The sequence below is a fragment of the Tachypleus tridentatus genome, chromosome 6 (assembly GCF_004210375.1).
Source record: "Tachypleus tridentatus isolate NWPU-2018 chromosome 6, ASM421037v1, whole genome shotgun sequence".
Taxonomy (NCBI): domain Eukaryota; kingdom Metazoa; phylum Arthropoda; class Merostomata; order Xiphosura; family Limulidae; genus Tachypleus; species Tachypleus tridentatus.
In genome coordinates, this window is record NC_134830.1 from 149625233 (window position 1) to 149649492 (window position 24260).

General features: G+C 33.0%; 2 protein-coding genes across 4 annotated transcripts; both read left to right on the plus strand.

Moving 5' to 3' along the window:
• Positions 1 to 6569: 6569 nt before the first annotated feature.
• On the plus strand, positions 6570 to 8266 carry LOC143254005 (granulin-2-like). Of its 2 annotated transcripts, none has more exons than XM_076508704.1 (3): positions 6570 to 6710; positions 7040 to 7099; positions 7901 to 8266. In XM_076508704.1, exons 2-3 carry the CDS (start codon positions 7042 to 7044, stop codon positions 8143 to 8145), a joined length of 303 nt encoding a protein of 100 aa, XP_076364819.1. In that variant the 5' UTR covers positions 6570 to 6710; positions 7040 to 7041; the 3' UTR covers positions 8146 to 8266. The 2 variants fall into 2 exon arrangements, with proteins under 2 accessions (XP_076364819.1, XP_076364820.1); XM_076508705.1 differs by having other exon boundaries at positions 6573 to 6710; positions 7016 to 7099.
• Positions 8267 to 16160: 7894 nt separating this feature from the next.
• Positions 16161 to 17897, plus strand: LOC143254006 (uncharacterized). Of its 2 annotated transcripts, none has more exons than XM_076508706.1 (3): positions 16161 to 16319; positions 16647 to 16706; positions 17511 to 17897. In XM_076508706.1, exons 2-3 carry the CDS (start codon positions 16649 to 16651, stop codon positions 17861 to 17863), a joined length of 411 nt encoding a protein of 136 aa, XP_076364821.1. In that variant the 5' UTR covers positions 16161 to 16319; positions 16647 to 16648; the 3' UTR covers positions 17864 to 17897. The 2 variants fall into 2 exon arrangements, with proteins under 2 accessions (XP_076364821.1, XP_076364822.1); XM_076508707.1 differs by having other exon boundaries at positions 16163 to 16319; positions 16623 to 16706.
• The last annotated feature ends 6363 nt before the right edge of the window (positions 17898 to 24260 follow it).

Sequence of the window (24260 nt, forward strand, 5' to 3'; positions counted from 1 at the left end):
TTAAGTTGGATGAATCGTGGAAAGTTACCTAGTTTGATGAAATCTGAATATTTGTTGTTATAAACAATACGGTTTATAATCAGTGATGACGAGAAAAATATATATGTAAAAACGGTTCGTTTGGGTTGAGAAAATTTTTATGTAGAGGAGCGAACAACGTTTCGACCTTCTTCGGTCATCGTCAGGTTCACAAAGAACGAAAGAGGTAACTGACCGATAGTTGACCACATGTTTGAAGGGGGGTTGTGTAATTGAGTGTAGGAAGATAGAGCGCGTGCTTAGATGTTAGATTATAATTATTAACACAGGTATAAAGGTATTCCTTTGTTTTGGTTTATTTTGGGTTTGAATCGTTGTGTAAGTAGGGCTTCTTTAATTTTGCGTTTGTTTATGTTTGTTTCTTTATTTAGTATTTGAGTGTTTTCTATGGTTATGTTGTTTTTATTTGATTTGCAGTGTTCGAAAACGTGTGAAGGTGACTTTTTATGTTCTTTGAATCTGGTTTCCATTTTTCAACTTGTTTCTCCAATATAGAAGTCGTGGCAGTTATCGCATTGTATTCTATAAATAATGATTGTGTGGTGTTTGTCAGTGTAGTTTTTACATAGTATAGATCTCAGTTTTGTGCCTAGTTTTTGAATAAATTTGGTATTAACTGGAATGTCATATTTTGTTACTAGTTTTTGCCAAATGTTTGTTATTTGTCTGCTGATGTCAGGAATATATGGTATACAGCAGTATATGGTTTCGTGATTTTTTGATTCGTGAGATATATTTACTTTTGTTGGTTGATTTTGCTTTTTGTCTAGGTGTGTGCATATAACGTTTTTTTACGGTTTGTGGAGGAAACTTATTGATGTTGATGAAGTATTGTTTTATTTTGTCTAATTCTTCGTTAATTTTATATCGTGAGCATAGTTTTATGGCTGTGTTTATTTGGTTTCTTAGTATGTTGAGTTTTTGTTTTGTTTCATGTGCTTAGTTCCAAGGAATGTATAGTCCAGTATGGGTGATTTTCCGGTGGATTTCTGTTTTAAATTGTGTATCGGTTCTTGTAATTTTAAGGTTAAGAAATGATATGTGATTGCTTTCGTTGTGTTCACCTTCACACGTTTTCGAACACTGCAAATCAAATAAACACAACATAACCATAGAAAACACCCAAACATTAAATAAAGAAACAAACAAATTAAAAAACCCTTACTAATACAACAACCCCCAGCCCGAAATAAACCAATACAAAGGAACACATTTATACCTATATTAATAAATGTAATCCAACATCTAAACTCGCCCTCTACTTTCCTACACTCAGTTACACAACTCTCTTCAAACATGTGGTCAGTGAGAGGTCAGTTACCTTTTTCCTTTTTTGTGAACCTGACGATGACCGAAGAAGGTGAAAACGTTGTTCGCTCCTCTACATAAAATTTTTCTCAACCCAAACCAGCTGTTATTTAAACACGGTGTATACTTAGATATATATATATATATACGTAACTAAGGTTTCTTTCTTGTTCTTTATATTCAAAATTACTTTAATACAATTTAAAAGAGCGCCGTCTGTACGCAACGATATTGTGTATTTCAAGTTTTTTATTTATTAAAATACATATTTCTTTACTTGTCATCTCTTACTATTTGATCATTTTAACAGTTATTTTTACGTTTATAATTTGCACCACATCTTGTTCGTAGTGTGACAACTAAACAAAAACTAAGATAGTTAATTTGATATCTGATATAATTACTATTGGATTTAGCTATCTTATAACATGTAGTGTCTAAACACGTATATGTAATGTATTGCATTATTTGGTGGTTAGAATTCTTTCAAACTTCTCTCTCACCTCGTGTTTGTTTGGAGCTGAGTGAGAGTGTCAAACTCACAATCTGAGAGTCGTCCGATTGAATTCGTCTCCCGCTAAACATTTCAAGCCGTAGGGTCGTTATAATGTGTCTTTGGGCGAAAGAGTAGCCCACGAGATGTCTGTGGGTGTGGATGACTATCGGTCTTTCAACTGTTAACTGAGGGAAGGCCAGCGCGTCACAACCTCACTTCCGGTAAAGTAGTAAAGACACAGTGATCACTTTACTTCTGTGACTTTGTTCAGTCTAACCTACTGACTATCTGATGTTAGTAGCTCAACTGTCACTTATGATGGTTCGTTTGTACTTCACAAAGCTACACAATGTATTATTTGTTCTTCTTTCATGACAGGTATCGAAAACCGAATTTTAGAGTTATAAGTCATCAGTATGTCTACTGAAACCCTGGGACAGAATGTAGTAAAGGTGAAGGAACACAACTTGTCTGTGTGTTTGTCTCAAGTTACTTAAGTCGTTCTTCCAGACAACGAAATTATTTATATACATTACGACATAAATCAAAATGTGTTATGTTGTCATTACAGTAAACAGTTAGCTTGAGGAAGAGTTGGAAAATGTAGCGAGATTTGTATTCATTGAAAAATGTTCGTTTTGTTTTTTATTAGGTAGAAGCCTACGAAATACGATACGTGTGTTGTTCCCATCACGGGTATCGAAACCCAAGTTTTAGCGTTATAAGCCTTCAAACTTAATCTTTGAGCTAACGGGGGGGGGACATTTCATATTGGGTAACTGTTATTAAATGAACGTTGTACCCATGGTGTATAAATATGTGTCCCACTTAACACGCCGTGGGACATCGGTACGTTTACGAACTTATAACTCTAACATTCGAAGTTCCCTTCTCTGCAGATAGCTCACCGTGGCTTTGTTCTAAAAGAAACAAAATGTATATTTGTCAGTAACTCGAAAATGTTCGTTACACAAATTAAGATTCTTTCTTTGAAATTAAGCACAAAGCTACTCAACCAGTTGTCTCTACATTACTCACCACGGGTATCGAAACCCCATGTTGTGAGACAACTCGAACAAATGCGTTGCACAAATTAAGTAACGAAAAATAAACACTTTGAAGGATTGGTTTGTTTTGAATTTCGCTAAAAACTGCACGAGGGCTATCTGCGCTAGCCTTCCTTAATTTAGCAATGTAAGTCTTGAGAGAAGGCAACTAGTCATCACTAAACCCCGCCAACTCTGGAGCTACTATTTTACTAACGAATAGTGGGATTGACCGTCACATTATACTTGAAAAGTCGAGCATGATTGGTGCGACTAGGAATTCGAACCCGCGACCCTCAGATTACGACTCCAGCGTCTTAACCACCTGGCCGTGCCATGCCCACTGTGAAGGAATGAATGGTTTTAAGTTGATTATTTTATTTATATATTTATTTACAGCGACGTTTCTAGAACGTATTGTTAAGACCGATCCAGTAACAAGATGGTTTCAACATTTAATAATTAAAATAGAAGAATAACTACTTTCTTTTTTCTGGTAATTACAAAAACATGTGAAAGAATCGTAAACGTTGCTTAACATTCCGTAACCTGCTGGGAAAATATAAAAGAGAAAAACTGTAGATTTATGATAAATATAAAATTAAAACGGTGAATTTCAGGCTTAACAAGTCGGTAAATTCGAAGTGTCGTTCATGACCTTGAAGTTGAAAACTGTTTGCGTACGAACCAGTTGTTTTTAATATTGAATATCAAGTTTGAGGACCAAACAATACTTTGTGTTTCTACTAAACTTGTAACACATGTATCTTGCTCGAAATTGCCAATCTAGGCTCTTATTTCGTGTTATGATTTATGTTTCAGATTCATATCATATTTACATTTGATAAAATTATGATTTCTTTTCTATATTTCACGTCTTATCCAGAAAACAGACTTGTTTAGTTTGTGTCATATAGTTCTTATAATTATTATGTTACAACATCGTAAGGAACATCTGTGATTATAATGTTTCGGTTTAGAGCTTCTGTGAAGCTACAGTATTACAACAGTTTAACTCATACAGCCATATTTACATTATTCTAGGTGAGATAGCTCTCTGGATTAATAAGCTTGACGTCAATCAATCTGGTGATTTACGGTTTATGTCCTGTTGACACAAACCTATGTTTCACACTTTGGAACCGCTCATGCGTTATAAGAGTAAAAGTGAAATACTACTTTTCGAAAAGAGCGCGCAAAAGTTGGCGGTGGATTCTGTTAATTAGCTGCCTTTTCTTTAATCTGTCAAATCAAAAATTAGGGGTGTATAATTATCGTGACGTTTCTCGCTGATGTTTGAAAAAAGCCAACTAGAGATGAGACGAAATCCATCAGACAAGTCCAAGAAACGAGCTGTAAGCACGATCTAGTTAGGAGATCAGCCTGTTTTGTAACACAACTTTATAGAACATTCAGGCATACATATTGGTTGTGACATGAAGCTCACGTGGTTTACTGTTTACATTTATTTATATTGTAGATAACGTCTAACTATTGCAAATAATTCTTTGTGAACCTGAACCTGACCTGAGTCATCTTTAAGTCACGTGTTTCTAACTGAATAATATTGTGGGTAAAGTAAACATATTTCTTGCAGGACGAAAGTTGAGTCTAAGTTTTTATAGAAAGACTGTAGATAGAACTGAATCGTGAGAAAGTATTTTTTCTGCAAAGTGTAACACAGACGGGCAGACATACGTTTTCCATAATTATTATGTACTATGTATATAAAAGATATTCTTCTATAGCAGCTCATGATACATATATTGTTTAAAACACACTTAAGTGAGAAATCAATATAGCGTGTGAGAAACACCAACAAACATAAAAGAAATAACAGATAGTTCTAGTTCCAAACGTTAGACAGAGGACAGAAATGTGAAGAAACGCCTTCGAAATAACATACAACAGTGAATCACAGTTATTTGGGACTCACAATCTCAGGGTCAGGGTTCGAACCCCCATCCCACCAAGCATGACCGTCCTTTCAACCGTAAGGACGTTATAGCGTTTGAGAATAACTCAAACAGAAACACCACTACAAAAACACAGTCGTTTGAGAAACACTGACACAGAAACACCACTATAAAAACACAGTCGTTTGAGAATCACTGATACAGAAACACCACTATAAAAACACAGTCGTTTGAGAATAACTGACACAGAAACACCACTATAAAAACACAGTCGTTTGAGAATCACTGATACAAAAAACATCACTATAAAAAACAGTCGTTTGAGAATCACTGACACAGAAACACCATTATAAAAAAAAATCGTTTGAGAATCACTGATACAGAAACACCACTATAAAAACACAGTCGTTTGAGAATCACTGATACAGAAACACCACTATAAAAACACAGTCGTTTGAGAAACACTGACACAGAAACACCACTATAAAAACACAGTCGTTTGACAATCACTGATACAGAACATTATTATAAAAACACAGTCGTTTCAGAATAACTGATACAGAAACACCACTATAAAAACACAGTCGTTTGAGAATCACTGATACAGAAACACCACTATAAAAACACAGTCGTTTGAGAAACACTGATACAGAAACACCACTATAAAAATACAGTCGTTTGAGAAACATTGAGAATAAAACACAGTCGTTTGAGAAACACTGACACAGAAACACCATTATAAAAAAAAATCGTTTGAGAATCACTGATACAGAAACACCACTATAAAAACACAGTCGTTTGAGAATCACTGATACAGAAACACCACTATAAAAAACACAGTCGTTTGAGAAACACTGATACAGAAACACCACTATAAAAAACAGTCGTTTGAGAATAACTGATACAGAAACACCACTGATACAGAAACACACGACAAAAACACAGTCGTTTAAGAATAACTAACACAGAAACACCACTATAAAAACACAATCGTTTGAGAATCACTGATACATAAACACATTTTGTTCTAATTCTGTTACCGAACACAGTCTCTCCTATTCGTCATATGAACATTATAATATAACGGTCAATTCCACTAAAACTGAAGACTGTTTGTGCAAACCCTAAAAAAAACTTTATCGAAATTTAATAAACGTTTGTAAATACAAGTCACATGGTAGTTCAGCGCATCCACCGAAGGGTTTTAACCTTACATTTTAGCTTTATGAGCCTTAAAGCTTAATGCTGTGTCACCATAAAAGTAATAAAACTTAGTATCAACGTATAATTATAAATGGCTTATTCATCTTGTATGTTTGTTTGTAACTTAAAGTGTCGTCTCATGAAAAGAACAACTCTCACGACAAACATATTATAATAGACAATTATTTTAGTCTAGTTTTCAACGTCTAAAAGGTTGGGTGAAAACAGTTGTTTTTTACGTAACACTTCGACTCTGATTGAGACAAAGAGCTCCTTTTTAACAAATTTGTATCTTATTTGGTTAGTTAGTTTGTTGTCAAGGTCAGATCTGTGTATTGGTTGAACTCTGCTTTGCCAAGGGCAAGTATGGAAACCCGATTTTTAGCGTGTCACTGGTCATGATGATGAGGAATATTTACCTGTAACTGAAATAAAAATATTGAACCAAGTAACAATGGGAAAATAAACCCTTCCAAGAAAGCTTCGGGATATTACGAGACAACTAGTAAAGTGTTCCATAATACAAGTTTTTATATTCAGATCAAGGTGGAGTTAGATATGGTGAAACAGTTTCTGACAAATCTCATTTCGTATTTTTGGTGAACATTTTACTATAAAAGATATGGACTGTTCGCTGTTTCTAGTACTGTCTGAAACAATAAACAAAACTAGCAAGTGAAGTTAACTGAAAATCATCGGAAGGTAGGATATCTTTATGTTGTTCATTATGTGTGAATTATCTGTTTTATAACTTTAGAAGTAATAACTTTCTTAGCATCTTTAAAATAAAACATTTTTCTCTGAATAACAAGTGAAGTAAGATACTCTTTTCTATCGTGTTAAAATTATCATTCGTGATATTTGTAACATATCACAGTTTAACAACAACGCAGAATTACGTCTTTGTAATTTTTCAAAACAAAATGCTTCGTTTGTTTTATGGAATTCCGTTGTAAGTTTTGTTCCTGTTTTAATAAATTGTTTTGATTTATTTTGAATCTCTTCAGTGTCTTGTGATTCGTATATTGTAGACATGAAGACCGCATTCCTAGTTCTGTTCTCTCTTGTCGTCCTAGCGGGAGACGCTTATGGTAAGTTTGTCAAAGAATTTTGATATTACACATCGATTTGTTTTATTATGTATTTAATCACGTGATCTGACTCTGGAAAGGAATTGTTGGAATCTGTGGAACGAAATACGTTTTAACAAACTAAGGACGACTTCCTACTAAAATATCAACCTGAACGTAAGTTATACAACACGATAAAACTAAAATCTACTAAACTGTTTAACACGGTAAAACTTTCATAAAATAAACAGTTACCTTTGTTGAACCAGTCTCTCCATGTTTCTATTGTCATCTACAGCGCCATCGTCCGGAGAAACAAGAAGTAAAATAAGAAACAGGTCACATACATTAGCAGATGGACGTGCACATGATATATAATTAATTCAGATAATTCGCCAAGTTATATTTTGATACTGTTTACAATTTATTTTTAAAATAGTTGAATTGAAAACCTTTATCACAGACATGTTATTATACATCTTATAATATTAAAATTGAGGGTTAAACGGTTATAGAAGTTGTGCTCTTTCTTAGGTTTCTTATTAATTTTAGATATAAAACACTTGTTTACACAATAATTAAAATACTTGGTATTGGTCCACTGGTGTAGAAACACATGGTAGAGGACTAGCCATTTGTCTACCTCTGTCATGTGTTTAATAACAACAACAGCTAAAAGTTATGTTTTCTTAACTTAGTATCTTGATAGTGTGAAGTAAAATAAAGGTTATTATGATATTACTTGGGAGAGTCGAAACGATCAGTGATAAACATTCTATTGTTAACACATAATGTAATATGAACGATTTATTTTATCCGTAGCTGTTTACTGTGGAAATGGATGGTTCTGCCCTGACGGGTTTACTTGTTGCTTGCGTCCAAATGGCAGTTTCGGTTGTTGCCCATATCGCAATGCCGTCTGTTGCTGTAGTGGCAAAACATGTTGTCCTTCTCTGCATTCGTGTTCAGCAGATTCTAACAGATGTAATCGATGTCCATCCTTTGCTGGTGCAGTTGGGGGTGATGCGCCGACAGCGACATCTCTCGTCGAAGCTGGAAAATCTTGAGCACGGAAATTAAAAACAAAACAAAAACCTTTAAAATTTTTGTTTTAAAATTAAAGTCTATATTTTTTAACTGACATCCTTTCCATGCACCATTGTAACTAAAATTGACGAGAAAAATAAAGTTATAAATTAAAGTATACGTGATAAAGATTGTTTTATTATAATGTGTCGAACTTCAGATCATCAAAAACAATTTGACAAAACAGTGATAATACAAACATATCTAAAACATGAGTCTGACATTAATGTGGGTAAGTTTATCAGCATTTTATATTTATACAATTTATAATTAAGATAGAGATAACATGCAGACTTCATGATTTAATGAATAACATGTGTCATGTTATTACATTGATTTCTACATGATTTTAATGACACGTGACAAAAAAATCATCAAAAAATACATTTTGTGTTTTAGAAATATTTATTTATTGATTTCTATTAATTAAATGTTTTAAGCTGTATGGACTGAAACATTTATGGTTTTGTCACCAGGAGTCGTGATTTGTTGGGTGAAAGTACGAATGAAATTTTCGATAGAACAACAAAACCATAGAAATGTTTCATCTTCATAGCACGTTAATTAGATATGTATTAATCAGTTTGAGATAACACATACAGTTTAGTAATTTCTTACCAGCAGGTTACATTTTCTTTACTTTAAAGTTTTTTATCATCAAACAAAAATGTACAAGTGTAAATTTACCACTTGTACTTCATCCATTATCATTTTGAAACGAGTATAATCTGTCCACGTTGTTACAAACACTTACCTGTATTGTGGGACGTATTGTTTCTCTAGGTCTCACTTGTTCCTGAGGTTGACTGGTTTCTCATTAAATGTTTCTAAACAGTTAATTATTAGTGTTGTACAGTGACGGTTTTACATGGAAGATTTGGGATAACACTTTCTTGTTATAATTCTTGGAAGCTAAGTTATAAGTGAATTCAATGGTTCAGTCAAGTCTAAACCCAAGAATAACAATCTTTGCATGCTAAGTTTGTTGATATTCCAAACTTGAGGCTAAGGTCATCAGAAGTTAAGTGAAATTTTAACCTTATTACGGCAAACATTATTTGATCTTCAGTCTTTACCTGAAAATTAAAAGTCTCGATATGAGACATATACTAAACCAAAGTGGAGAATACTTGTCGGTCATTAAAGTTTCACTTTAAGATATTGTTCCCCCCTTCAAGTTAAAATTACATTTGTCTGACAAAACCTTGTTTGAACATCTGTTCATTTAAGTGTTTAACTATGGTCACTATCACGTATAAAACCTCTATAACAAAGTTGCTAGTTAAGTTATCGGCCCGACATGGCCAGGTGGGTTAGACACTGGACTTGTAATCTGAGGGTAGCGGGTTCGAATTTCCGTCGCACCAAACATGCTAGCCCTTTCAGCCGTGGAAGCGTTATATGTGACGGTCAAACCACTATTCGTTGGTAAAAGGGTAGTCCAACAGTTGGCGGTGGGTGGGGATGACCAATAACAAATGGATTATTTGTTATTCTTTGATGATAGTTATTGAAATCCGGATTTTAGAGTTATAAGTCATATATATGTCTACTAAAACCCTGGTACAGAATGTAATAAAGATGAAGGAACTCAACTTGTCTGTGGTTTTCTCAAGTTACTGAAGTCGTTCTTCCAGACAACGAAATAATTTATATACATTACGACATAAATCAAAATGTGTTATGTCGTCATTACAGTAAACAGTTAACTTGAGAAAGAGTTGGAAAGTGTAGCGAGATTTGTATTCATTGAAAAATGTTCGTTTTGTTTTTTATTAGGTAGAAACCTACGAAATAGGATTCGTGTGTTGTTCCCATCACGGGTATCGAAACCCACGTTTTAGCGTTATAAGCCTTCAAACTTAATCTTTGACATAAGGGAGGGACATTTCACTTTGGGTAACTGTTATTAAATGTACGTTGTACCCATGGTGTATAAATATGTGTCCCACTTAACACGCCGTGGGATATCGGTAAGTTTACGAACTTATAACTCTAACATTCGAAGTTCGCTTCTCTACAGATACCCCAGTGTGGCTTTGTTCTAAAAGAAACAAAATGTATATTTGTCAGTAACTCGAAAATGTTCGTTACACAAATTAAGATTCTTTCTTTGAAATTAAGCACAAAGCTGCTCAATCAGCTGTCTCTTCATTACTCACAACGGGTATCTAAACCCATGTTTTGAGACAACTCGAACAAGTGCGTCAGACAAATTAAGTAACGAAAAATAAAACACTTTGAAGGATTGGTTTGTTTTGAATTTCGCTAAAAACTGCACGAGTGCTATCTGCGCTAGCCGTCCTTAATTTAGCAATGTAAGACTGGAGGAAAGGCAACTAGTCATCAGCAAACTCCGCCAACTCTGGGGCTACTATTTTACTAACGAATAATGGGATTGACCGTCACATTATAGTTGAAAAGTCGAGCATGTTTGGTGCGACTAGGAATTCGAACCCGCGACCCTCAGATGAGAAATCGCGTGTCATAACCACCTGACCATGCCATGCCCACTGTGAAGGAATGAATGGTTTTAAGTTGATTATTTTATTTATATATATATTTATCGCGACGTTTCTAGAACGTATTGTTAAGACCGATCCAGTAACAAGATGGTTTCAACATTTAATAATTAAAATAGAAGTTTAACTACTTTCTTTTTTCTGGTAATTACAAAAACATGTGAAAGACTCGTAAACGTTGCTTAACATTCCGTAACCTGCTGGGAAAATATAAAAGACAAAAACTGTAAATTTATGATAAATTTAAAAATAAAACGGTGAATTTCAAGTTTAACAAGTCGGTGAATTCGATGTATCGTTCATGACCTTGAAGTTGGAAACTGTTTGCGTACGAACCAGTTGTCTTTAATATTGAATATCAAGTTTGAGGACCAAACAATACTTTGTGTTTCTACTAAACTTGTAACACAGGTATCTTGCTTTAACTTGCCAATCTAGGATCTTATTTCGTGTTATGATTTATGTTTCAGATTCATATCATATTTACATTTGACAAAATTATGATTTCTTTTCTATATTTCATGTCTTATCCAGAAAACAGACTTGTTTAGTTTGTGTCATATAGTTCTTATAATTATTATGTTACAACATCGTAAGGAACATCTGTGATTAAAATGTCTCGGTTTAGAGCTTCTGTGAAGCTACAGTATTACAACAGTTTAACTCATACAGCCATATTTACATTATTCAAGGTGAGATAGCTCTCTGGATTAATAAGCTTTAACTCAATCAATCTGGTGATTTACGGTTTATGTCCTGTTGACACAAACCTATGTTTCACACTTTGGAACCGCTCATGCGTTATAAGAGTAAAAGTGAAATACTACTTTTCGAATAGAGCGCGCAAAAGTTGGCGGTGGATGCTGTTAATTAGCTGCCTTTTCTTTAATCTATGAAATCAAAAATTAGGGGTGTATAATCCTCGTGACGTTTCTCGCTGATGTTTGAAAAAAGCCAACTAGAGATAAGACGAATTCCATTAGACAAGTCCAAGAAACGAGCTGTAAGCAAGATCTGTTAGGAGATCAGCCTGTTTTGTAACACAACTTTATCGAACATTCAGGCATACATATTGGTTGTGACATGAAGCTCACGTGGTTTACTGTGTACATTTATTTACATTGTAGATAACGCCTTACTATTGCAAATAATTCTTTGTGAACCCAAAACTGTCCTGAGTCATCTTTAAGTCACGTGTTTATAACTGAATAATATTGTGGGTAAAATAAACATATTTTTTGCAAGACGAAAGTTGAGTCTGAGTTTTTATAGAAAGACTGTAGATAGAACTGAATCGTGAGAAAGTATTTTTCTGCAAAGTGTAACACAGACGGGCAGACATACGTTTTCCATAATTATTGTGTACTATGTGTATAAAAGATATTCTTCTATAGCAGCTCATGATACATATATTGTTTAAAACACACTTAAGTGAGAAATCAATATAGCGTGTGAAGAACACCAACAAACATAATAGAAATAACAGATAGTTCTAGTTCCAAACGTTAGACAGAGAACAGAAATGTGAAGAAACGTCTTCGAAATAACATAAACAGTGAATCACAGTCGGTTGGGACTCACAATCTCAGGGTCAGGGTTCGAATCCCCATCCCACCAAGCATGACCGTCCTTTCAACCATTAGGACGTTATAGCGTTTGAGAATAACTCAAACAGAAACACCACTATAAAAACACAGTCGTTTGAGAATAACTGATACAAAAACACCATTATAAAAACACAGTCGTTTGAGAATAACTGATACAAAAACACCATTATAAAAACATAATCGTTTGCGAATCACTCATACAGAAACACCACTATAAAAACACAGTCGTTTGAGAATAACTGACACAAAAACACCACTTTAAAAATACTGTCGTTTGATAATCACTGATACAAAAACATCACTATAAAAAATAGTCGTTTGAGAATCACTGATACAGAAACACCACTATAAAAACACAGTCGTTTGAGAATAACTGACTTTAAAAATACTGTCGTTTGATAAAAAACACACTATAAAAACACAGTCGTTTGACTGAATAATAAAAAATAATCGTTTGAGAATCACTGATACAAAAAAACACACACTTTGAGAAAAATACAAAAACACCTAAAAACACAGTCGTTTGATAATCACTGATACAGAACACCATTATAAAAACACACACTGATACAAAAACACCACTATAAAAATAGTCGTTTGAGAATCACTGATAGAAAAACACCACTATAAAAACACAGTCGTTTGAGAATCACTGATACAAAAACACCACTATAAAAAATAGCCGTTTGAGAATAACTGATACAGAAACACCACTATAAAAACACAGTAGTTTGAGAATCACTGATACAAAAACACCACTACAAAAAATAGTCGTTTGAGAATCACTGATAGAAAAACACCACTATAAAAACACAGTCGTTTGGGAATAACTGATACAGAAACACCACTATAAAAAATAGTCGTTTGAGAATCACTGATACAGAAACACCACTATAAAAACACTGTGGTTTGATAATCACTGATACAAAAACATCACTATAAAAAATAATCGTTTGAGAATCACTGATACAGAAACACCACTATAAAAACACAGTCGTTTGAGAATCACTGATACAAAAACACCACTATAAAAAATAGTCGTTTGAGAATAACTGATACAGAAACACCACTATAAAAAATAGTCGTTTGAGAATCACTGATACAAAAACACCACTATAAAAAATAGTCGTTTGAGAATCACTGATACAGAAACATCACTATAAAAAATAGTCGTTTGAGAATCACTGATACAGAAACACCACTATAAAAAATAGTCGTTTGAGAATCACTGATACAGAAACACCACTATAAAAACACTGTGGTTTGATAATCACTGATACAAAAACATCACTATAAAAAATAGTCGTTTGAGAATCACTGATACAAAACACCACTATAAAAACACAGTCGTTTGAGAATCACTGATACAGAAACACCACTATAAAAAATAGTCGTTTGAGAATCACTGATACAGAAACACCACTATAAAAACACTGTGGTTTGAGAATCACTGATACAAAAACATCACTATAAAAAATAATCGTTTGAGAATCACTGATACAGAAACACCACTATAAAAACACAGTCGTTTGAGAATCACTGATACAAAAACACCACTATAAAAAAATAGTCGTTTGAGAATAACTGATACAGAAACACCACTATAAAAACACAGTCGTTTTAGAATCACTGATACAAAAACACCACTATAAAAAATAGTCGTTTGATTATAACTGATACAAAAACACCACTATAAAAACATAATCGTTTGCGAATCACTGATACAAAAACATCACAATAAAAATAATCGTTTGAGAATAACAGATAGAGAAACACCACTATAAAAACACAGTCGTTTGAGAATCACTGATACAAAAACACCACCATAAAAACACAGTCGTTTGAGAATAACTGATACAGAAACACCACTATAAAAACATAGTCGTTTGAGAATCTCTGATAGAAAAACACCACTATAAAAAATAGTCGTTTGAGAATCACTGATAGAAAAACACCTCTATAAAAACACAGTCGTTTGAGAATAACTGATACAGAAACACCACTTTAAAAACACTGTCGTTTGATAATCACTGATACAAAAACATCACTATAAAAATAGTCGTTTAAGAATCAGTGATACAGAAACACCACTATAAAAACACAGTCGTTTGAGAATCACTGATAGGAAAACACCACTATAAAAAATAGTCGTTTGAGAATCACTGATAGAAAAACACCACTATAAAAACATAGTCGTTTGAGAATAACTGATACAGAAACACCACTTTAAAAACACTGTCGTTTGATAATCACTGATACAAAAACATCACTATAAAAATAGTCGTTTAAGAATCAGTGATACAGAAACACCAGTATAAAAACAGAGTCGTTTGAGAATCACTGATCCAAAAACACCACTATAAAAAATAGTCGTTTGAGAATAACTGATACAGAAACACCACTATAAAAACACAGTCGTTTGAGAATCACTGATACAAAAACACCACTATAAAAAATAGTCCTTTGAGAATAACTGATACAAAAACACCACTATAAAAACACAGTCGTTTGAGAATAACTGATACAAAAATACCACTATAAAAAATAGTCGTTTGAGAATAATTGATACAGAAACACCACTATAAAAACACTGTCGTTTGATAATCACTGATACAAGAACATCACTATAAAAAATAGTCGTTTGAGAATAACTGATACAGAAACACCACTTTAAAAACACTGTCGTTTGATAATCACTGATACAAAAACATCACTATAAAAATAGTCGTTTGAGAATCACTGATACAGAAACACCACTATAAAAACACAGTCGTTTGAGAATCACTGATACAGAAAAAAAAACCACTATAAAAATAGTCGTTTGAGAATAACTGATACAGAAACACCACTATAAAAACACAGTCGTTTGAGAATCACTGATACAAAAACACCACTATAAAAAATAGTCGTTTGCGAATAACTGATACAGAAACACCATTATAAAACCACAGTCGTTTGAGAATCACTGATACAAAAACACCACTATAAAAAATAGTCGTTTGCGAATAACTGATACAGAAACACCATTATAAAACCACAGTCGTTTGAGAATAACTGATACAGAAACACCACTATAAAAACACAGTTGTTTGGGAATAACTGATACAGAAACACCACTATAAAAACGTAGTCGTTTGATAATCACTGATACAAAAACATAACAATAAAAACACAGTCGTTTGAGAATAACTGATACAGAAACACCACTATAAAAACACAGTCGTTTGAGAATAAATGATACAGAAACACCATTATAAAAACACAGTCGTTTGAGAATAACTTTACTCGAAATTTAATAAACGTTCATAAACACAAGTCATATGGTATTCCAACGCATCCACCGAAAGGTTTGAACCTTGAATTTTAGCCATATAAGCCTTAAAGCTTATTGCTGTACGACTATAAAATAATGAAATTTAAATCAAGCAATGCTTATAAATGGTTTCTTCATCTTGTATGTTTGTTTGTAACGTAAAGTGTCGTCTCATGAAATGAACAACTCTCAGGACAAACATATTATAATAGAGAATTATTTTAGTCTAGTTTTCCACGTCTAAAAGATTTTTTTTACGTGACACTTCGAGTCTGAGAGAGACAAAGAGCTCCTTTTAACAAATTTGTACCTTAGTTTGTTTGTTGTCAAGGTCAGATCTGTGTATTGGTTTAACTCTGCTTTGCCAAGGGCAAGTATGGAAACCCGATTTTTAGCGTGTCACTGGTCCTGACCATGAGGAATATTTACCTGTAACTGAAATAAAAGTATTGAACCAATTAACAATGAGAAAATAAACCCTTCCAAGAAATTTTCGGGATGTTACAAGACGACTAGTAAAGTGTTCCATAATACAAGTTTTTATATTCAGCTCAAGGTGGTGTCAGATATGGTGAAGCAGTTCCTGAGAAATTTCATTTCGTGTTTTTACGTGAACCTTTTACTATAAAAGATATGGACAGTTCGGTATTTCTAGTACTGTCTGAAACAGTAGACAAAACTTGCAAGTGAAGTTAACTGAAAATCATCGGAAGGTAGGATATCTTTATGTTGATACATTATGTGTGAATTATCTGTTTTATAACTTTAGAAGTAATAACTTTCTTAGCATCTTTAAAATAAAACATTTTTCTCTGAATAACAAGTGAAGTAAGATACTGTTTTTTTAACATGTTAAAATTATCATTCGTGATATTTGTAAGAAATGACAGTTTAACAGCAACACTGAATTACGTCTTTGTAATTTCTCAAAACAGAATTGTTTGTTTTTTGGAATTCCGTTGTAAGTTTTGTTCCTGTTTTATTAAGTTGTTTTGATTTATTTTGAATCTCTTCAGTGTCTTGTGATTCGTATATTGTAGACATGAAGACCGCATTCCTGGTTCTGTTCTCTCTTGTCGTCCTAGCGGAAGACGCTTATGGTAAGTTTGTGAAAGAATTTTGATTTTACACATCGGTTTGTCTTTATTATGTATTTAGTCACGTGATCTGATTCTGGAAAGGAATCGTTGGAATCTGTGGAACGAAATACGTTTTAACAAACTTAGGACGACTTCCTACTAAATCATCAACCTGAACGTAAGTTATACAACACGATAAAACTAAAATCTACTAAACTGTTTAACACGGTAAAACTTTCATAAAATAAACAGTTACCTTTGTTGAACCAGTCTCTCCATGTTTCTATTGTTATCTACAGCGCCATCGTCCGGAGAATCAAGAAGTAAAATAAGAAACAGATCATATACATTAACAGATGGACGTGCACATAATATATAATTAATTCAGCTAATTAGCCAAGTTATATTTTTAAACTGTTTACAATTTATTTTTAAAATTGTTGAATTGAAAAACCTTTATCACAGACATGTTATTATACATCTTATAATATTAAAATTGAGGGTTAAACGGTTATAGAAGTTGTGCTCTTTCTTAGTTTTCTTATTAATTTTAGATATAATACACTTGTTTACACAGTAATTAAAATACTTGGTGTTGCTTTACTGGTGTAGAAACACATGGTAGAGGACTAGCCATTTGTCTACCTCTGTCATGTGTTTGATAACGACAACAGCTAAAAGTTATGTTTTCCTTAACTTAGTCTCTTGATAGTTTGAAGTGAAATAAAGGTTATTATGATATTACTTGGAAGATTCGAAACGATCAGTGATAAACATTCTATTGTTAACACATAATGTAATATGAACGATTTATTTTATCCGTAGCTGTTGTTTACTGTGGAAATGGATGGACCTGCCCTGACGGGAATACTTGTTGCTTGCATCCTAATGGCGGTTTTGGTTGTTGCCCATATCGCAATGCCGTCTGTTGCTGTAGTGGATTAACATGTTGTCCTTCTCTGCATTCGTGTTCAGCAGATTCTACCAGATGTAATCGATGTCCATCCTTTGCTGGTGCAGTTCGGGGAGACGCACCGAAAGCGACATCTATCGTCGCTGCTAGAAATCTTGAGTTGAGCACAGAAATTAAAATAAAACAAAAAACCTTTAATTATTTTGGTATTTTTGTTTTAAAATTAAAGTCTATATTTTTAACTGACATGCACCATTGTCACTAAAAATTGACGAGAAGAATAAAAGTTATAAATAAAAGTACACGTGATAAAGACTGTTTTATTATAATGTGTTGAACCTCAAATCATCAAAAACAGTTTGACAAAACAGTGATAAAACAAACATATCTCAACCATGTGTCAGCGGGTTCCTTTCCTTGAACCATAACACCGCCTCTAGACAGACGCTTAATGTTAATAATCGTGGTCGTTGGCTTGCACCAGTATATTTCTTTGTCCAGTTGTGGCTGGTTGAAACTACCAGGGACTCCTTGGATAATAATGGAATGCTTTGGTATTTCCGGTGCGGGTTGTGTACGTTTGTCGAGATCGGTTGACTTTTTAAACAAAGTTGTTTTTTCTGACTACGAGTCTGCACGAGCGCGAAGCCTTCGTCGTCAGGAAGAATTTCGTCTTCTTTAGAATTTGTGTGTTGTGGAATATCCAGGGTGAGGTTTGAGATACTTAAACTACGAGTTATTGGATTGTCGTTATCTAATACTGTAGGCTTATTAGCTACACTATAATCACAAGTTGAAAGTACAATATCCTTAATAAGTGTTCTTTGTTTTTCTAGTTCTTACAGTAGCATATTTAGCAGGAGTTAGTTTGGCTTTTAGTTCTTTTTCAGCAATAAACATCAGGGATTTTAATTTTAAATTATCATCTACTATATGGCTACCGTCACTAGACTTACTTTTGGTCCCTGTTCTACACGGACTTGTTCCCTCTTTATCAGACGCTACAGCGTTCTCCACGGTGTCTGACCGCTCCGACTCCGGCCGGCATGACGCCTCTATGTTTAACTTAGTGAAACTTGCAGTCTCGGGTTACTTCTTAAGGTAATAAGGTCTTCTGTCTCTGTATCTGCTAGCGTGAAACTCGAGGTGAATAGTAGGAACTCGCAGAGTATGAAACTAAAATAAGTCGTAGAGCACGTAGAATTCGCAAGTCTTCAGAGGTATATCTTGTCTCGTCCCTATCCAAGCGCAGAATCTCGCGTTATAAGAGTAAAAGTGAAATACTACTTTTCGAATAGAGCGCGCAAAGGTTGGCTGTGGATGCTGTTAATTAGCTGCCTTTTCCTTAATCTATCAAATCAAAAATTCGGGGTGTATAATCCTCGTGACGTTTTACGCTGATGTTTGAAAGAAGCGAACTAGAGATGAGACAAAATCCATTAGACAAGTCCAAGAAAAGAGCTGTCAGATCTATTTAGAAGATCAGCCTCTTTTGAAACACAACTTAAAAGAACATTCAGGCATACATATTGGTTGTGACATGATGCTCACGTGGTTACTGTTGACATTTATTCATACTGCAGATAACGTCGAACTATTCCAAATAATTCTTTGTGAACCTAAAACTGTCCTGAGTCATGTTTAAGTCACGTGTTTATAACTGAATAATATTGTGCGTAAAGTAAACATATTTCTTGCAGGACGAAAGTCGAGTCTGAGTTTTTATAGAAAGACTGTAGATAGAACTGAATCGTGAGAAAGTATTTTTCTGCAAAGTGTAACACAGACGGGCAGACATACGTTTTTCATAATTATTGTGTACTATGTATATAAAAGATATTCGTCTATAGCAGCTCATGATACATATATTGTTTAAAACACACTTAAGTGAGAAATCAATATAGCGTGTGAGAAACACCAACAAACATAATAGAAATAACAGATTGTTCTAGTTCCAAACGTTAGACAGCGGCCAGAATTGTGAAGAAACGCCTTCGAAATAATATACAACAGTGAATCACAGTCTCAGGGTCAGGGTTCGAACCCCCATCCCACCAAGCATGACCGTCCTTTCAACCATTAGGACGTTATAGCGTTTGAGAATAACTGATACAGAAACACCACTATAAAAACACAATCGTTTGAAAACCACTGATACAGAAACACCACTATAAAAACACAGTCGTTTGAAAACCACTGATACAGAAACACCACTATAAAAACACAGTCGTTTGAGAATCATTGATATAGAAACACCACAATGAAAGGGCGAGCTTATTTGGTGTGACAGGGATTTGATATAAACCGAAGGAACAGAAATATAAACTAGAATAAGAAAACTAGAATAAGTAATTTCAGAAACAAAAGACTAAACTACAAAAAGCAAATAACCAAATTTACAGAAGAAAAACCAATTTATACGTTTTCATTAGAACGTATACCAAAATATCGCAGAAAGAATGTCCAGTAGTGGAATTTTTGAAAAAAAAGGTGAAACAAGGCTTAGAAATGGAGCGTTTGAAAATATTACAAGAAGAGGTTTAGCAGCGAAATATTTGAAAAACGAGAAGGAAAATTTCTTATGGGAACGATTATTTAGAAACTGAAACTTTTAACTGTAATTTATTTTCAGGACATCATGAAATAAACGACTATCTGATACACAACAGTGTTTTTAAACGACAGAAGTGACACGAATGACATAATTAAACACTACACAAAATGTTTAGGTAAAAACAAAACTGATAAACAAATACAAAAGTAAAGAGCTTGTACTGTTGTAACACAGATATTAAATAGCTTGTATTGTTGTAACACAGATATTAAATAGCTTGTATTGTTGTAACACAGAAAGTAAAGAGTCTATATTGTAACACAGATAATAAAGAACTTGTATTGTTGTAAAATGTACAGCAAATAGTCTGTATTGTTGTAAAATATATCGTGAAGAGTCTGTATTGTTGTAACACAGGTAGTAAAAAGTCTGTATTGTCGTAACACAGAAAATAAACAGCTTGTATTGTTGTAAAACGGATAGTAAAGAGTCTGTACTTGTTGTAATCCAGATAGCAGAGAGTCTATATTGTAACACAGATAATAAAAAACTTGTATTGTTGTAAAATGTACAGCAAATAGTCTGTATTGTTGTAAAATATATCGTGAAGAGTCTGTATTGTTGTAAAATATATCGTGAAGAGTCTGTATTGTTGTAACACAGGTAGTAAAAAGTCTGTATTGTCGTAACACAGATAATAAACAGCTTGTATTGTTGTAACACGGATAGTAAAGAGTCTGTATTGTTGTAACACAGGTAGTAAAAAGTCTGTATTGTCGTAACACAGATAATAAACAGCTTGTATTGTTGTAACACGGATAGTAAAGAGTCTGTATTGTTGTAACACAGGTAGTAAAAGAGTCTGTATTGTCGTAACACAAATAATAAACAGCTTGTATTGTTGTAACACGGATAGTAAAGAACTTGTATTGTTGTAAAATAAACAGCAAAGAGTCTGTATTGTCGTAACACAGATAATAAACAGCTTGAATTGTTGTAACACAGATATTAAATAGTTTGTATTGTTGTAACACGGATAGTAAAGAACTTGTATTGTTGTAAAATATACAGCAAAGAGTCTGTATTGTCGTAACACAGATAATAAACAGCTTGAATTGTTGTAACACATATTAAATAGCTTGTATTGTTGTAACACAGATAGTAGAGAGTTTGTATTGTTGTAACACAGATAATAAAGAGTGTATCAATTAGCTGAATGGTTCCCACGAAAAACGACTACCAAGGAGACCAGTAGGAAACACACAAATAACAGATATAACAAAAGGTTTAATATTTTTGATAAATATCACATTAGGCTGCATGTGATTTGTTTGTTTACATATCTTATCTGTTTAGGGTTCCAAGTCAAGAGGTTCGGTACAAACAGTGATTCAGAGTTATTTTTTGTCTTTAAGTGAATGTAAGGGTTTCTTGGTCAAGACTTGTGGGAAGCTAAGGGTAGATTAAAGCAATATTTCCACAAACCTTTGATAACTGTAATACAATAGAGAAAGGAATATAAAAAGTAAACTTCTACACTTCTCACATTACATTAATGTAATGGATAAATGAACTGTAAGCTAAATGAAAATGGTTATTATTTGATAAACAAGAGAAATATTGTTTAATGTATGCAGGTTTTCATTTATCGAATAAGTAAGCAAAATAAATATGAGACAGGAAATTATTTTTGTTTTGTGGAAGAGGTTGATGACAGATATACCAAAATAAGGAAGCTAGATTGTATAAAAAGGACTTTATGATAAAACAAATATTGTGCGTATCTTCTTAACTAACACAAGATTTACAATGTCAGTGAGAGGGAACGACTCCAACTTGTGGTGTTTACCACATCAAGATGAAGACTAGATGCATACTGTACTCCCATGCTCTTGTTTATAGCTTTAGTACTCAAATTGAAAACATTAAAAATTAAACACATGTACAGCAGATGAAGCTGGAAATAGTTTCAAAGAAGGTTTAGGAGAAATGTTAAAAGAGCAAAAATGAAGATGAGCATATGAGAGAAGGTAACTCCAAAACAGATGATATTATTCCATGGACAACCCATACTAGATAATAATTTACGTGTCATGTACAAATGAATACAACTGATTGAATAAGTTCATAAAAATGCCAGTAACCCAGTGATGGAAAGAGTTGATACAATAGGCACATTAGTTAAAAACTGTTTTGTGGTCCTGGAAATAGAACTTTGATGGCAGAAATGAAATATAGCAAGTGAAAAATTATAGATTCTTCAAGGAAGCAGTCTCTATGTAGTTGGTATGGGTAATTTCTTGTTTAAATTAATTTTTCTGAACACTTTGATACCACAACAGGTATAAATTCAGTTCTTACGAAATGTGAGACATTTCGAGTAGGTTATAAATGGTATGAATATCTGATAACTAAATTCTTGTAAGAATTGTTTTTGAGATTATATTTATATAATTTTGACATATCATCACCTGTATGACATAACAAATATTTAAATTACTCCTGATGATGTGATACCAACTTGAAATAAAAATGTATCTCAGAATGGCTGGTATTAACACTTTTAATGATAAAAAGAGAACAACGTTTTGACCTTTCTAGATTCAGATAACTCTTTATATGATAAAATCATATAAATATATTATGTAATCAAATAATATACACTGGAATAACTACAAACACTGATTTGGTATATGTTAATGTTATATGGTGACAGTTCTTTTAACATTCTCCAATCCTGATGTAACTTTAACCAATGAATGGGAAAACAGCTTGATGAAAACAGTACTGATACAGACGTTATTAAACTATATGTCCTCAAAGAAAAATTAAAACTACAACAAGTACATGAATAAACCACTATGAAAGACAGAACAAAAAAATGTCTAAGGTCAGAATAATAAAAAAGTTATGACCTATTCTATCAATATACAAGTATATATTAAAAACTATAAGTTTTAGCTCTTATTTCTGTCACTCGTAACCTGTTTCTAATTTTCTTGTAAAGAGGAATTTTCAAACTTTTCTTTGAGTAAACAATTTGAAAACAGTATTTTTTTTGTAGCACAGCAAACAACAAAGCAGTGAAAAGTTCACAATTATTAAAAAATAGATAAATATCCTAAAAACAGAAATCTAGTGGTAAACCACTGTTAAATAGATAAATATCCTAAAAACAGAACTCTAGTGGTAAACCACTGTTAAATAGATAAATATCCTAAAAACAGAACTCTAATGGTAAACCACTGATAAATAGATAAATATCCTAAAAACAGAACTCTAGTGGTAAACCACTTTTAAATAGATAAATATCCTAAAAACAGAAATCTTGTGATAAACCACTATTAAATAAATAAATATCCTAAAAGCAGAACTCTAGTGGTAAACCACTGTTAAAAAACACACAGGTAACCTATTTTAATTTAAATAAAACTTGATACAGAAACTACCAAAGCAAGTTATTTGTACAGACAACTTTCAAACAAATAAAACAAACAATACCTAGTGACTGGGCTGTAAATTAATAAACACTTACAATAAAGATGAGATAATGTTAACTACTGTAAATTATTAAACACTTACGATAAAGATGAGATAATGTTAACTACTGTAAATTATTAAACACTTACGATAAAGATGAGATAATGTTAACTACTGTAAATTATTAAACACTTACGATGAAGATGAGATAATGTTAACTACTGTAAATTATTAAACAGAGCAAATATGGTATCAAGTTAACTACTGATGTAAATTATTAAACACTTACAGTGAAGATGGTATCAAGTTAACTACTGATGTAAATTATTAAACACTTACAGTGAAGATGGTATCAAGTTAACTACTGATGTAAATTATTAAACACTTACAGTGAAGATGGTATCAAGTTAACTACTGATGTAAATTATTAAACATATAGAGTGAAGATGGTATCAAGTTAACTACTGATGTAAATTATTAAACATATAGAGTGAAGATGGTATCAAGTTAACTACTGATGCAAATTATTAAACATATAGAGTGAAGATGGTATCAAGTTAACTACTGATGTAAATTATTAAACACTTACAGTAAAGATGGTATCAAGTTAACTACTGATGTAAATTAT